Source organism: Cetorhinus maximus, chromosome 11, assembly GCF_964194155.1.
Source record: "Cetorhinus maximus chromosome 11, sCetMax3.hap1.1, whole genome shotgun sequence".
Classification (NCBI taxonomy): domain Eukaryota; kingdom Metazoa; phylum Chordata; class Chondrichthyes; order Lamniformes; family Cetorhinidae; genus Cetorhinus; species Cetorhinus maximus.
In genome coordinates, this window is record NC_135889.1 from 65,564,608 (window position 1) to 65,581,655 (window position 17,048).

Below are 17,048 nucleotides of genomic sequence, written 5' to 3' on the forward strand. Positions count from 1 at the left end.
TTGAGGAAGAACTTAACTCTAATAATCTCATTGGATTTCAGTTTAACAGTGCTGTAGGAATTTTAGGTCCTGTGTGTTTATACTGATAGGTTCACAATTTTTATAAACAAATATTAAAGCAAGAGTTTTTAAATCAACATTGTCCATTTCTCTTGTAGCCGGAGCACACCAATGTTTGCTTCTGGTACATTCCACCAAGTTTCAGAAATATGCCTGATTGTGAGGAGAGGAAGGAAAAACTTGGCAAGGTAAAATTCTGAAATTTTTGTAAAATTGTAAGACTTGATGTGTAAAAAGTATTTGTTTTAGCAATAATTCTTTAAAATAGACACTTCTAATGATTGCAAATAATATGCCTACTTATCAAGTGAATTCACATCGCTGTGATGTTAAACTGTTTGCATGCATGCTGAATGATATTCTCTTTACTGTCTCATACCAGTAAATGTTCAACTCTTTCTTGAACAATCTTCACGTGGTAGAGCTGACAATGAAGCCGCATTTGTCTTTCTTAGACTCTGCAGTGGTAATGGCCGCCAGTTGCATATCCTTCCAGCTTAAAGAAAATGACAAAAATTGACCAAGAGCTTATGATAGATGTAGTTAAGGGTTTGCACTGAAGGGACAGGTGATCACTTGAGGTGTAGGTTTTTGAAACATTAATCACATGTACTGTAGAGAGAAAGCATGAAGCTTACATAAAAGTGCAGATTATGACTGTTGAATTTAAAAAGACAGAAACAAAGTAGGCTAAGAGGAAATTTGACAGAGGTGTTCAGAATCATGAATGGTTTTGATACATAACTAAGGAGAAATGTTTCCAGTGACAGGATGGTCAGTAACCAGAAGAGACAGATTGAAGGTGATTGGCAAAAGACCCAGAGGCGACATGAGGAAACCATTTTTAGTAGTGAGTTGTTGTGATCTGGAAAGCTGTGTCTGAATCAGTGTTGACAACAGATAGTAACATTCAAAACAGAACTGGATAAATACTTGAAGGGGAAAACTTTATAGGACTAAGGGTTAAGAGCAGTGAATGTTGTGAGGGGCAAAATTTTCCGTCCCATAGGCGGGCGCACACCTGACCTGATTAGGCGTAAAATCACGCGAGAAGACGTCAGGTGAGCGTCCCGATGCCATTGTGCAATTGCACAATATTTCACTCGACTGCAAAAGTTGGAAGTGCGCCCGCCGACAATTAAGAGGGAAATTAAGCCTGTTAATTTGTCTCCGATTTTTCGTGGCCCGCCCAACCTTAAGGCCTTTGCATTTTTCATCAAACCTCATCCAAGGCTGGGATGAAATATCCACTCTGAAATAAAATTAAAATAAATTTCTGTGGACAGCATTTTTATCAGCTATATTTTCAGGTGCTTGATTGTGATGCATGGACATTTTTTTTGCAGCCTTTTAAACTTTTAGTTGATGATTTTCAGGTCTGCAGCTCCCTGAGGCAGCTGTCTGCCTTCAGGGAGCTCTCTCACAGCGCTCACCCGCTGCTGTGGAAACGTCATCGACCGCCCTCTTCTCACCCCTGCCCCGGCAGCACTGAGCTTTTCAGTGTGCGTTTCACACTGGCTGGCTGTTAATTGGCCAGCCAGCATGAAATTGCGGTCAGGGGCTGATTGCAGTTGGGGGCCCGTTTCCTGACTGCTCCCGGGACCGCCGATCATGCACACTTGCCAAAGGTAAAATTCAGGCCATGATGTATATGTTCCTTTAAGGGAGCATATCATAAATGTCTGTCAATCACTACCACCAAAACATGATGTGATGTAGCAGTCCCATGACTCTGTACTCAGTTTACAGTAGCAGTGATTGAGGGCAGCTATGTGTACATAGTTTCCCAGTTAACATTGTATGTATATAGCCTTATCTTCAAATAAAGAACCCACATTATTGTTTACCAATCCTTGTCGTACTGTTGGTTTGTTTATGTCAAATAGAAGAACATAAGTGGGATTAATTAATTAGCTCTACCAAAGAGCCGGCACTGGCATATTGAGCCAAATGAGCTCCATTTGTGCTGTATCATTCTATGATCCTACGATGGTGGCAGGAATGCTGAAGTGGGATTTATTTACTAAGGGGATCAGGGGAGTGCTCTGAAAAGTTTTGATAATGTTCTGCATGTTAGGCAACTGTATTTGGCCATTTCAACCCATAAGTAATGTATCATGGAAGGGCTAGAAATCTTTTAAATTTGAAAATGAAAGAAGTTAGTATGGATTTCGATGTCACAATAAATGGATTATCATCATCTATTAAAATAACGGATGGAAAATGTCAAAGGAAATTATTGGCATACATGAAATAAAACAATAAGAATTAAACACTATAATGGCTTAAAATCAGTAAAGTTCACAAAAGGTAGTTTCCAGGAACAGTCACTGGAAGATGAATTTTCTGCTCTCAGATGCATCTGATTAATTACCCCCAGTCTCAGGGCAGCTATTACACGCTTATTAGTTATGAATGTTAATCCTCATATTTCCCCATGGATGTTGACTGCTTTAATACAGCTGGCATGGGTTCTTTTGCCAGTTTCTCCATGGTAACAAAAGGACTTTAACTGTGTATAACAAACATAAAACAGCTGTCACAAGACATACCAAGGCACTACGGCTCCTGCACAGGCAAACGAAAAGCCTGCAACACAAAATACAGCAGTCCTCAGAAGCAAAATCATAAATCTGAGAGCCTCAGTGTAATTTGTTTAAATGAAAGGAAGCTCACCATCATTCCTACCCCACTTTTCAGGAAGAATTTTAACAACCTCCAGGGTGGGCAGAACATGGCATAAATTCATAAAAATGGGAAGCCCGATCCCAACTTGTCGTGAGCATGCCCCCCACAGCATGTTTGGGGGGTTGGTTGGTTAGTAACTCACTCTTAAGGGGCAGGTGAGTAATTTAAACATGTTAATGAGCCTGTGTTCCCTTGTAATTTGACTCCCCTACAATCTGACCCTTGCCTGTGATCTGACTACCCTACAATATGACGCTTGCCTGTGATCTGGCCCTCCTCCCGCAATCTAACTCTCCCATAATCGGATTCTCCTGGGATCTGGTCTATGCCCCTCCAAGATTTGACCACCCCCTACAATCTGACAGCCCCACTCCCCCGAGATCTAACTCTCCCACGATCTGACTTTTCTACGATCTGACCCTCTGTGATAAGACCCCCCACTACGACCTAACCCTCCTTGTGATCTGATCCCCATGATTCCATCCCTGCAATCCCATCCCCCAAATCCCAAAATCCAATTTTCCTATGAATAGATGCCAATATCCCATGATTTCTCTCCCTATCTCTCCTTCCTCTCCTGTCCTCAGCTGCAGCCTTCCTGCTCACAGCTTGCCAGTCTCTCAATCAGAATAAAATGGTTTCCCATATTCTCAGCTTTCCCAGCCACTAAATGTCGGCCCAGCCCTTTCCTATCACTGCGTGTACATTGGCCTCTTTAGTTCCATACCTGACTGTTCCACCAACTGAGTTAACGTAATTACACTGAAGTAAACCTTCATTTAAAACAAAGCTGGGAAAATGTTCCTTTCAACTTGTCTCTTATATAAAATATCTGTGAGAGCAAGCCTTGAATTAAAATGCCTGTAACGGTGATTCTCAGAAACTACTAGCACAAATAAAAATCTTACTGCCTCATTTTTACATGAGACCAACAATTAAAAATATTTTAGTTCTCCTCAAATTCATCTGTCTGGTTTGGACAGCCTCTAATCATACCTTCCTACTGACATGATTGGTTCCTATCGACAACCTCCAATTGCAGTGAAAAATCTTTTTTGGGAATGACAAGTGATGATGCAATTGAAGTACCAATGCAGTGTACCATTATGTCACCTTGAAGAATATATATTTTTATTCTCTCATAGGATGTGAGCATTGCTGGCAAGGTCAGCATTTGTTGCCCATTCATGATTGCCCTCAAATGGAATGGCTTGCAAGGCCATTTCAGAGGGCAGTTAAGAGTCAACCACATTGCTGTGGGTCTGGAGTCACATGTAGGCCAGACCAGGTAAGGGTGGCAGATTCCCTTCCCCAAAGTACATTAGTGAACCAGATGGGTTTTCACAATAATTGATGATAGTTGTTACAGTCACCGTGATTGAGATCAGCTTTCCAGATTTTATTAATTGAATTTAATTCCATCAAATGCCAAGGTGGGATTAGAACCCATGTCCCCAGAGCATTAGCCTAGGCCTCTGGATTTACTAGTGCAGTGACCTTACCATGACACCACTGTCTTCTCCTGGTGCGCAGGTAATGTGCAGATATTAAAGAAAGATTACACATTGGTGTAACATTATATGTTCCATACGATTTACAGCTCAATGATAAAGTGCATGGTTTGATTTTGTGGTGTAGAATGATATTGAATATTAATATCTTTCACTAGAGACAGGGAAAATAGTCTGCATGTCATCAATGGAATTATTTGAAAGATGAAATTAAATTCCAAACAAAATTGGTGACACTGCCTGCGAATACAATGAAACAAATATCCTTCCTTTTTTTTATCTTTGTGTCTTTTCATTCCCCTTTGAAATAATTCAACAAATATTGGTGGATAGTCTTTTGTTTATGTCTCTCTTGAACAATGTTCTTCACCAAAAAAACTTTAAAAACCATTGTCTCCTTTTTTTTTGCATCAGATTGCACCAAAAATAAAAGCACAAATGATGGAATGTGGCACTACAATGGTTGGATACCAGCCTCAAGGAGATAAAGCAAACTTCTTCCGCATGGTCATCTCAAACCCAGCTGCTACAAAATCTGACATCGACTTCCTCATTGACGAGATAGAACGACTGGGGCAGGATTTGTAATAGGTTAATTTAGCTTGGTTTACCATTACCAACAATGTTTTCTCCCGAAACTGGTTACTGTGTACAACAAATGTGTTTTGTTTAAAGATCTGTGCAACACATTACAGTACTGTCAGGCAATCTGTAAACCCATTCTTTAGCCAGTGAGTATTTATTAGAAATAATTATTTAAGAGATACAAAATCTAAATACATATTGTACTTACAAGTGAGCCTCAGCATGTATGTTCCTTTGAAAGAGCTCAGCAATCTCTGAACTGTGAGTACTGTGGACAATGTGCAGTGATTTTAACCCATAGAGGTAAATGTAACTCTATCATTGTAGACTTACTTAGACTGTGCGGAAACCTTTCTCGTAGCTACACTGTGTATTGGTGCTTTTTGTCACAATGTAAAATTATGGAGTGTGAGCACCACATTTTATTCTAGGTACATTGCCCCCTTAGTTGTGATTCTGGGGTAACAGTTGCATAATTATTGTAACAGATATAACTAAATGTCTTTCTAGAAAAGTATTAATTTTGTGTAGATTGTGTATATTAATGTTAACTGATTTTTGTGAAAAGAAATAAATGTAATAGTTTTACAGTAACAGAACTGTTAAAAAATGTAGGTATATAACAAAATATTTGCTTATTTATATCCAGAAATTTACTGTCTTACAGAGGTGTCTAGTATTTTCTTCGATTTGTATGTACTGTATCTTTATTTATATAATATCAAAGGAGTTCTAAATGATGTTTATGGTATTTTAGTGTATATGTGAGCCAAAGAATACAGCAAAATAATCGTGGCAATAGTATTTCTATTTAGTCTGGACTATTATGCAGCCTTTAAAGTGACAAGTGAAATATATTGCTGCACTTATTGAACATTATACAGTATATATCTGTAAACCAAGATAATACATAAAAATTAAAACAGCCTTCACTGGATTTTCCTGGAATTTCTGATATGATAACTAGATACATTAATTACATACAGTTAGTCTGTTTAGCGTAGAGATTTTTTAAGACAGAAGTCCAAATGCAGGAAACATGCCTGTGGTTGTAGTTCAACAAAGACCTACAAAAAGCACCCAGGGAAAAAAAAGGATATTGCAGCATCATAAAACCTGGGCCTTAATCTGAGTTTTGTGAGTTAGATGGAATCAGCAGGACCTATTGTGGTTGAGCCTAATTTTAACATTTTACTGAGCTCAAATGTTTGGATTTGTACAAATACAATTTAATTCGCACTATTATTTCCAAAGGAGTTGAGCCAAGCTTTTTGTTTGTGGTGTTCTATTAGACAACAGCAACCTTGGTGATTTCAATCTGGATCTAAATTTGATTTGGCTTGGGCTGGTTTGGGTCAATCTATACCTGATAGCTGAACTGACGCTAGTTTACTTGTCCTTAAGAGCTAACATTTTGAATTCAAAAGCTGATACATGTGTTTTTTGAGACAGTGTTATCTGTATACAATGAATCTTCTACCTACCTGTGGTGTAGAATAAAAAAATAAAATGGGAAAATATTGTCAGATATTGCCACAGCAGATTTGGTGTTTTATTATGTACTATAGTACAAGCATTATTGCAAAAATGATTTATTTTTAGGAAATGTTCCTTTTTTTTGCAACGTTATCTTATTTGAGAACCTGACCTGTTGTTTTGCTTTCACAGCCACAAAAGATAAAAAGAAAGTCTCTTTTTTTACCCTCAGATTGTTGGAAGAACATTGAGGTGACAATTGTAAACCTGTATAGATAGTTTTCAAATATTGACACTATCAATTTCAGCCTATAAATTTGGAGTGTAACATAAGGTTTATAATGGCATATTCATGGGAGAATTTACCTTAAATGAAAAATGTCATGCTTTAATAGTTTTGTGTTGAATCACAGTAACCTGTTTTAAAGTTTTATTGCAGTACAGCATATGAATATAACAATATTCTATAAAATTATGTATTGCAAATATCCTGTAACTATAACTGTAACCATGTTATAGTATACAATATGATAGCTTTAATACCACTATGGCCTAAAGCTGTGCCCCAATTCTGACATCAGTGCTGTGTTCTGAAACTTTTAAAATACATTTTTACCTTTTCAAATCACTTCTCTCGTGCCATCTATAAAACATTTCTGTACATCTGGTGTAAATGAGGATCTGTACAGAACCATACGAACATACATACAAACATACAAATTAGCAGGAGTAGGCCACTCGGCCCCACGAGCCTGCTCTGCCATTCAATAAGATCATGGCTGATCTGAATGCAACTTCAACCCCACATCCCTGCCTGCCCCCGATAACCTTTCACCCCCTTGTTAATAAAGAATCTATCTAGCTCTACCTTAAAAATATCCAAAGACTCTGCTTCCACTGCCTTTTGAGGAAGGGAGTTCCAAAGACTCACTACCCTCAGAGAAAAAAAATTCTCCTCATCTCTGTCTTAAATGAGCGACCCCTTATTTTTGAACAGTGACCCCTAGTTCTAGATTCTCCCACAAGAGGAAACATCCTCTCCACATACACCCTGTCAAGACCCCTCAGGATGTTAAAAGTTTCAATTAAGTCGCCTTTTACTCTTCTAACTTCCAGTGGATACAAGCCTAACCTGTCCAGCCTTTCCTCATAAAACAACCTGCCCATTCCTGGTAATAGTCTAATAAACCTTCTCTGAACTGCTTCTAATGCATTTACATCTTCCTTTAAAGACCAGTACAGTACACAATACTCCAGATGTGGTCTCACCAATGCCCTGTAGAAATGAAACATAACCTCCCTCCTTTGTAATCAATTCCCCTCACAATAAATGATAACATTCTATTAGCTTTCCTAGTTACCTGCTGTGACTGCATACTAACCTTTTGTGATTCAAGCACTAGGACACCCAGATCCCTCTGAATCTCTGAGCTCTGCAATCTTTCACCATTTAGATAATAAGCTTCCTTTTTATTCTTCCTGCCAAAACGAACAATTTCACATTTGCCCACATTATACTCCATTGCCAGATCTTTGCCCACTCACTTAACCTATCTATGTCCCTTTGTAGCCTCCTTATGTCCTCTTCACACCTTACTTTGCTACCTATCTTTGTGTCATCAGCAAATTTAGCAACCATTCCTTCGGTCCCTTCATCCAAGTTATTTATATAAATTGTAAAAAGTTGAGGCCCCAGCACTGAATCCTGTGGCACACAACTCGTCACATCCTGCCAACCAGAAAAAGACCCATTTATGTCAACTCTCTGCTTTCTGTTAGCTAATCAATCTACTATCCATGCCAATATGTTACCCCTTTACCATGAGCTTTTATTTTCTGCAATAACCTTTCATGTGGCACTTTATCAAAAAGCCTTCTGGAAATCTAAGTATAGTACATCCACTGATTCCCCTTTATCCACATCACATGTGACTCCTTCAAAGAACTCCAATAAATTGGTTAAACATGATTTCCCTTTTACCAAACCATGTTGACTCTGCCTGATTGCCTTGAACTTTTCTAATTGCCCTGCTATAACACCTTTAATAATAGCTTCTAACATTTTCTATATGACAGATGTTAGGCTAACTGGCCTGTAGTTTCCTGCTTTCTGTCTCCCTTTTTGAATAAACGGATTATATTTACTATTTTCTAATCTAATGAAATCTTCCCTGAATCTAGGGAATTTTGGAAAATTAAAAGCAGTGCACCAACTTTCTCACTAGCCACTTCTTTCAAGACCTTAGGGTGAAGTCTACCCAGACCTGGGAATTTGTCAACCCGCAGCCCCAACAATTTGCTCAATACCATTTCCCTGGTGATTTTAATTTTCCCGAGTTCCTCCCTCCCTTCCATTTCCTGATTTACAGCTATTTCTGGGATGTTACTTGTGTCCTCTATAGTGAAGACCAAAGCAACATACCTGTTTAATTCATCCGCCATCTCCCTTCTATTATCAATTCCCCACCGCTCACTTTGTTAACTCTTTTTTAAATTTAAATATCTATAGAAGCTCTTACTATCCCTCTTTATATTACTAGCTAGCTTTCTCTCATACTCTAATTTTTCCCTCCTTATTAATTTTTTTGTCATTCTTTGCTGCTTCTTATACTCTTTCCAATTTTCTGACCTGTCGCCCGTCATTGCGTAATTATTTGCTTTTTTTTTTAAGTTTGATACTGTCTTTAACTTTTTTTACTTAACCATGGATGGTGGGCCCTCCCCTTGGAATTTTTCTTTCTCATTGGCATGTGTATAATCATTGAGCATTGCCTAACTTAGAGTATTTTTGGAATAAATTTATTCTCACACTCTGTTGCAGAAATGCTTATATAGCTCTTCAAAAATGTTAAACAGCACTATCGAATTTTGCATCTAAAATATAAGGACTCTCATTTGGAGCTGAGAGTTAAGTGCATTTAAACAAGTGTTCTCTCTTAGCATCTTATTTTAGATCCGCTTACCGAAAAATAATTTTTAATGGACAAAAGACCTGACAGAATCTGGAAAAACTGGTTCGACGTTTACAGGGAAGACTTTTCTTACAGAAATATTAAGGGCTGTCTTTGGGAAAATTGCCATCAGCTACATTCAAAAATGGATTATTCCCTTTCTGTCCCCCATTAGCTCCCTGAATTACACCTCATTGTTGCCATTCTGAGTCATTGTGTGAAAGCCTCTCAATTACCTCACCCAAGATGAATTGCCTACCTGTTGGAATAGAAGTGGTAGGTTGTAAAGCGTTGGTACGTTGTGTACTACATTGCAGGGTTGATTTTAGTTTTGCTTGACATACATCAATTTTTTAAGAATAAAAACAGAAAATGCTGGAAATACTCAGCAGGTCTGGCAGCATCTGTGGAGAGAGAAGCAAAGTTAATGGGCAGAATCTTGTTCAGACATAAGGGGTCTCTCGCCTGCCAGCTGGGGAGCTGGTGAGAGATCCACACTACCTCTGTTCAGGAAAGCCCGCCAAAGCAAAAGCCAAGCAGGCAGTGGCGAGGCCAGTGGCAGGCCTTCCCCTGGAATCAAGACCCCAGAGGCAGAAATTTCGCCTACCGAGAGCTGCCAGCCAGTCAGAGGCCGTTCAGAGGCCAGCAGTTCTTGTGCTCAGCAGTGCCACTGGGGAGGCTGTGGCTGCTTGCCAGATGAACAGGCACCAGAGTCCCAGGATCGCAGAGCAGCCCAGCCACAGACCAGTAATATGTGGGGCAGTTTTGCGGGGTAGGGTTTCATGGGGAGAGGGATGCAGGATGGGTCGGCAGCAAGGGCGGGGGGTGTGGCGCTAGAAGGCCCCCTGTCCCAATGGACAGTCCCTTGATCAGGCACTGAATTACCTTTGATCGAGGGAACTCCCCTCGCCCTCTGCAGAAGATGACAAGCTGGCTACACGGTTTTAGCTGCCGTGCATGCCACATGGTGACAGGTCCACCTGCAGCTGGGTTAATACCAGCAGTGGCTGGATGAGGCCCTTCAGTATCGAACTTGGGGAGAGAGACTACAAGGATCGTAAGCAAATTGATATAGGGATTGACAAGGTATTGGAGGTGTTGGCAGGCTTAAAAGTGGACAAATCTCCAGGTCCGGATGTTTTGTGTCCCAGACTGCTGAGGGAGGCAAGGGAGGAGATCGCAGGGGCTTTGGCCCAAATTTTTAATTCCTCTCTGGCCACAGGGGAGGTGCCAGAGGACTGGAGAGTAGCAAATGTGGTGCCGCTACTTAAGAAGGGTTGTAGAGATAAGCCAGGGAACTACAGGCCAGTGAGTCTCACGTCAGTGGTAGGGAAACTATTGGAGAAAATTCTGAAGGAGGGAATCTATCTCCACTTGGAGAGGCAAGGTTTGATCAGGGATAGTCAGCATGGCTTTGTCAGAGGGAGGTCATGCCTAACAAATTTGATAGATTTTTTTGAGGAGGTGACCAGGTGTGTAGATGAGGGTAGTGCAGTTGATGTAGTTTATATAGATTTCAGCAAAGCCTTTGACAAGGTCCCACATGGGAGACTTATAAAGAAGGCAAATGCACATGAAATACAGGGTAATTTGATAAGGTGGATTCAAAATTGGCTTAGTTGTAGGAGACAGAGGGTGATGACAGAAGGATGCTTTAGTGACTGGAAGCCAGTGTCCAGTGGCGTACCACAGGGATCTGTGCTCAGTCCCCTATTATTTGTCATTTATATAAACGACATAGATGACTACGTGGGGGGTAGGATTAGTAAGTTTGCGGATGACACAAAGATTGTCTGGGTGGTTAACAGTGAGGTTGAGTGTCTTGGACTACAGGAAGATATAGACGGGATGGTCAAATGGGCAGATAAATGTCAGATGGAATTTAACCCTGAAAAATGTGAGGTGATACACTTTGGAAGGAGTAATTTGACAAGGAAGTATTCATGGAATGGCATGACACTAGGAAGTTCTGAGGAACAAAGGGACCTTGGCGTGTGTGTCCATAGATCTCTGAAGGAGGAAGGGCATGTTAGTGGGGTGGTGAAAAAGGCATATGGGACACTTGCCTTTATCAATCGAGGCACAGATTACAAAAGAGGGAAGTCATGTTGGAGTTGTATAGAACCTTGGTGAGGCCACAGCTGGAGTACTGTGTGCAGTTCTGGTCGCCACATTATAGGAAAGATGTGATTGCATTGGAGGGGATGCAGAGAAGATTCACCAGGATGTTGCCTGGGATGAAACATTTAAGTTATGAAGAGAGGTCGGATAGACTTGAGTTGTTTTCATTGGAGCAGAGAAGACTGAGGGGCGACCTGATCGAGGTGGACAAGGTTATGAGGGGCATGGACAGGGTGAATAGGGAGCAGCTGTTCCCCTTAGTTGAAGAGTCGGTCACGCGGGGACATAAGTTCAAGGTGAGGGGCAGGAGGTTTAGGGGGGGATGTGAGGAAAAATGTTTTTACCCAGAGGATGGTGTCGGTCTAGAATGCGCTGCCTGGGAGGATGGAGAAGGCGGGTTGCCTCACATCCTTTAAAAAGTACCTGGATGAGCACTTGGCACGTCATAACATTCAAGGCTATGGACTGGTAAATGGGATTAGGTAGGTAGGTCAGATGTTTCTCATTTGTCAGTGCAGACTCGATGGGCCGAAGGGCCTCTTCTGCACTGTGTGATTCTGTGATTCTGTGATTGGTCATTAATTGGCCACTTAAAGGCCTCAATGGGCGGTGGGGCAGGAAGCTCGGCCATGGGCCTTTTCACCCAGAACTTAATTCTGGGAGAGGCAGGGAGGCAGCAGGGTTCCAGTAAGTCACCACCCCGCCTTATAGCATGCCTTTCCTGCCTCCAAGCTCACCACCAGTGAGAGTAGAAGATTCCACCCAATATCTCAGGCCAAGAACCTTACTTCAGAACTTCAGCTGCCAGACATGCTAAGTATTTCCAACATTTTCTGTTCTTCTTTCAGATCACAGAATCACAGAACCTTTACATTGCAGAAGGAGGCCATTTGGCCCATTGAGTCTGCACTGGCTCTCTGAAAGAGCATTCTGCCTAGTCCCATTCCCCTGCCTTATCCCCAAAGCCCTGCGCATTCTTTTTTTCCAGATAGCAATCCAATTACCTTTTGAATGCCTCGATTGAATCTGCCTCCACCACCCTCTCAGGAACTGCGTTCCAGGCTCCAATCACTTCCAGCTTTTGCAGTGTTTTGCTTTCATTTTGCAAGAATACTGTGACAAACTAATTATTTGTAAAGATACTAAAAAATAGACAAAATATTATAGATTAATTGGTTGTGGATTAGGGTAATCGGTGGGGAAAATCAGAAAATCCTAGGAGTAAACCTTCTGCCTATTCTTTGCCAGATTTGAGCAGCACAATATTTTGTATGTCCCTTCGAGGATTGTAACCTTGTTGTGGTGGGGGGGCTTGTGTGACCCAATTAACCTTGGAACTATGTCATCTGGAGGCTGGAACTCCTGGTGGGGTCTCCCTCGGTGAACAGGTCCAAGGTGAGGTTCCAGACAAAGAGGGATTCATTAAAGACCCCCACGATGGTTCTAGAAATAACAGAGAACCTTGCTCGGGACAGAGATACCAGGACCCATCCCAAGCCAGGCCTGGGGTAGTGTTCACCGGTGAGCGTCTGGTGGCTGAGCCACCCATATAACCAGGCCGGGCTCAGCCCAAAATGGCTTTGTGGAGCCGTCTTGTTGACCTGCCACCCATAAGGCGAAAGGTGGGCGTCAGGTGCGATGCCAGCGTGGCAGTGAGCCAGGGCGGGACAGGTAAAGACGGACTAGACCTTGGCAATGGAAACTGGCTCTTGGGACGTGGAATGTCACCTCACTGGTGGAAAAGGAGCCAGAGCCGGTGGCAGAGGTGGAGAATTGCCAGCTAGATATAGTTGGTCTCACCTCCACACAAAACATTGGCTCTGGCACCAAAGTTCTCGATCGAGGGTAGTCTCTCTCCTACTCCGGAGTGGCCCTCCCCATGAGAGGCCTCAGGCAGGTGTGGGGATACTCACAAGACCCCAGCTGGGTGCTACACAGTTGGAATTTGTCCCAGTGGACAAGAGGGTTGCCTCAAAGAGGCTTCAGGTCTCAGAGAGGAAAATTTTGACTGCTGTTTGTGTTTATGCACCAAGCAGCAGCTCGGAGAACTCGGCCTTCTTAGAGACGGTGGGATTGGTGCTGCATTGGGTGCCATCTATCGACTCTGTAGTCTTACTGGGGGACGTCATGCTTATGTGGGGAACGATGGAGGTCCCTGGAGAGGGATGATTGGGAGGAACAACCTCCCCATTCTGAACCCGAGTGGTGAGTTGTTACTGGACTTCTTTGCTAGTCATGGATTGTCCATAACGAATACCATGTTCGGACACAAGGATGCTCATAAGTGTACCTGGTACCAGAGCACCTCAGGCCGAAGGTTGATGATCAACTTTATAGTTGTGCCAATGGACCTAAGGCAGTATGTTCTGGACATTTGGGTGAAGAGAGGGGTGGAGCTGTCAACTGATCACCACTTGCTGGTGAGTTGGATTCGACGCTTGGGACGTGGGTCACGCAGTCAAGGGAGGCCCAAACGGGCTGTGAGGGTCGCCTGGGAATTTCTGTGTGAAATTATTTCAACTCCCACATCCGGAAGAATTTCTCTTGTATCCTGGGTGAGGTCAAGGACATTGAGTCCAAATGGACCATGTTCAAGACCTCCACCGTTGAGGCAGCCGTGAAAAGCTGTGGCTTGAAGGCAATCGGTGCCTGTCGTGGTGGCACCTGCTGGTGGACACCAGTGGTGAGGGAGGCTGTCAAATGGAAGGAGGCAGCCTTCCAGGCAATGCTTGTGGGTAGGTCTCCTGATTCAGTGTAGAGGGACCGGCAGGCCAGGAGGGCTACAGCAGCAACAGTCGCTGAAGTGGAAGCTCGGGCTTGGGAGGAGTTTGGAGAGGTCATGGAGACTGACTATCGGACGGCATCAAAGTTCTGGCAAACCATTCAGCACCTTAGGAGGGGTCGGCAGGATGTCGCCCAAGCTGTTCTCAACAAGGGTGGAGAAACACTGACCACAACTGGGGAGATTGCCAAGAGGCAGAAGGAACACTTTGAGGATTGCTTCAACCCAGTGGACACGCCCTCCTTACAGGAGGCAGCGGCAGAACCTGCTCATGAGATCGGATCTGTCGCTGCTGCTGAGCTCGCTACGGTGGTCAGGGGCCTCCCCAGGGGTGGACAAGATTCATCCGGACATGTTGAAGGCACCGGGCAAAATTGGAGTGTTGTGGTCAACGTGCCTCTCCAATGTTGCATGGAAGGCAGGGACATTACCGCTGGATTGGCAAACTGGGCTGGTGGCTCCCATCCTTAAGAAAGGGGACCAGAGGTTGTGTTCCAATTATACAGGGTGCAAACTCCTCAGCCTCCCAAAAAAGCCTAGTGATGGAGAGGAGACTTCGTCCATTAGTCTGACCTCAGATTCAGGAGGAACAATGCGGATTCCGCCCTGGCCATGGAACAGTGGACCAGCTCTTTGCCCTCTCACGGATATTTCAGGGTTCGTGGGAGTTTGCTAATCCGGTCTACCTCTGTTTTGTAGACCTGGAGAAGGCACATGACTGCATTACTCAGGTTATTTTGTGGGAGGTGTTGCATGAGTACGAGGTGCTGGTGCCACTTGTGTGTGCTATCAGGTCCCTCCATTCATGGAATGAGAACTGTGTCCGTATTCTCGGCTTTAAATCAATTTCGTTCAAGGTGGGCGTTGGACTCTGCCAAGGTTGTGTCTTGTCTCCACTCCTAGATAGGATATCATTCATAGATAGGATATCAAGGTGCAGCTGAGGTACAGTGAGTATCCAGGTTGGGGGGCTTGAGGGTGGCATCTCTGCTGTTTTCAGATGATGTTGTGCCTCATCCGACTGTGATCCCCAGGACGCACTCAAATGTTTCGCTGGTGAGCATGACACGGCTGGGATGCGGATCAGCACCTCCACATCGGAGGTCATGGTTCTCTCGCAGAAAAGAGTGGGTTCCTCTGTCCAGGTAAGTGAGGGGTGGGGGGGGCAGCTTCTCTAATGAAGGAGCTTAAGTATCTTGACATCTTGTTCATGAGTGATGGCAGTGGGGGGTGTGAGATTGACCAGCGGATTGGTGCGGTGGCTGCAGTTCTGCGGGCGCTCTGCTGGTGTGTGGTGGTGAAGTGGGAGCTGAGTTTTAGGATGAAGCGCTCGGTTTACCAGTTGATCTACATCCCCATCCTCACCTATGGTCACAAACTGTGGGTAATGACCGAAAGGATGATTGCGGGTACAAGCGGAGGAAATGAGGTTTCACTGCAGGGTTGCTGGGCATACTCTCCGGGACAGGGTGAGGAGTTTGGCAATCTGGGAGAGCCTTGGAGCTGCTCCTCCAGATCAAGAGGGGCCAGTTGAGGTGGTTCGGGCATCTGATAAGGATTCCCTCTGCTGGAGCTGTACTGGGCATGGCCCACTGGGAGGGGACCTCAAGGCTGACCAAGGACACGCTGGAGGGATTACATCTCTCGGCTGGCCTGGGAATCTCCCAGGAGGAGCTGGAATCTGTGGCTTAGGAAAGGGAAGTCTGGTCGGCCCTGCTTGGCTTACTGCCACAGCGACCCTCACCAGGAGGAGCGGTGTGAAAATGGATGGATAAAATGGAATATTTTGTATGCCATGCTGTTCTGGAATCATTGGAGGCGCTCATGGATGATGTGTAGAGACATCATTAAGAGTTCAACAATTATTTAAATTTATCTAGCCCAAGATATTCCATAGTTTAGTCCAGGAGATCAAAAATAGAGATAGTGGAACGCCCACGACAGGCTTTTGAGTTTTTCTTTCTTAAGGAGATGTTCTGCCAGTTCAGAACAATTGCTCCAAGATTTTTTATTTTATTTTACTTTTTGGGAGATATTATTTTATATTTTGTTTTGTTTATTTGTTTATATTGCTTTTAAACTTTCTATTGTGTTATTTTATTTTTGCTTTGCTTTTTCCTTTTAAATTGTATTATCATCAAGAACTTAAAGCTTATGTGAACACTTTAAACTGTTGTAATTGGCATTCCTCTGGGAATTCCTTATCCATGGGGAGCATGGGAATGAGAAGTTGCAGGGAGATAAGCAGAGCTGTCCACCTTCTTTTACAATGGACCATTATCCGAGAATGTTAAGGAGGTGAAGTGGAGGACCGAGAAGGGAGTGCAAGGGGAGGGGATGGAGATGTGGGAGCCAAGGGGGTGACAGGGGAAGTGTGAAAAGAGTAGAAAATGAAGGGAGGGAGGAGGAGGAAAGGGACTAAGAGGGTAAGGAACAGAAGATCAGGAGAGGAAGGGAGAAAGAAGGGGTGGGGTTGTGTAGAGAGACAAATGTGGGAGAAAGGGAAGGTGAAATGAATGGAGGAGAGTGAGGAAGGGGAATAAGAGGATGGAGAGGAGGGAAAGATGGTGGAGACAACAGGGAAAAGGTAATGAGGAGTGAGGGAGAAGGAAGAGGGAAAGGGAGATGAAAGGATGACACTGGCAGTGGAGGAGGCAGAGAGAGAGAGATAGAAACAATGAGATTGGCACGGAAGAAGATTAGCAGCCGGATGGAGGCTGTGAAAGGTGAGAGAATGTAGACGTGGCAGTGGTCATAAAGGTAAAAGATGTAATGCACAATCCAGTACAAGAGTTCAAAGTAACCGATGTGGGAGTGTTATCTAGGGATAGTGGCAAAAAATTCACTTAACTTGGTTCCTGTGATTTGGACCGA

The 17,048-nt window shown here is 43.3% G+C and overlaps 1 protein-coding gene across 2 annotated transcripts in view; it reads left to right on the forward strand.

The window, feature by feature from the left end:
- The window catches only part of gad1b (glutamate decarboxylase 1b), a 73,261-nt gene extending 66,876 nt beyond the window's left edge, over positions 1 to 6,385 (forward strand). For both annotated transcript variants that reach the window (XM_078552146.1, XM_078552147.1), the window contains exons 16-17: positions 159 to 248; positions 4,674 to 6,385. In XM_078552146.1, the coding sequence (XP_078408272.1) occupies positions 159 to 248; positions 4,674 to 4,847 (264 nt within the window). In that variant the 3' untranslated portion in view covers positions 4,848 to 6,385. The remainder of the gene's footprint in view (positions 1 to 158; positions 249 to 4,673) is intronic.
- The last annotated feature ends 10,663 nt before the right edge of the window (positions 6,386 to 17,048 follow it).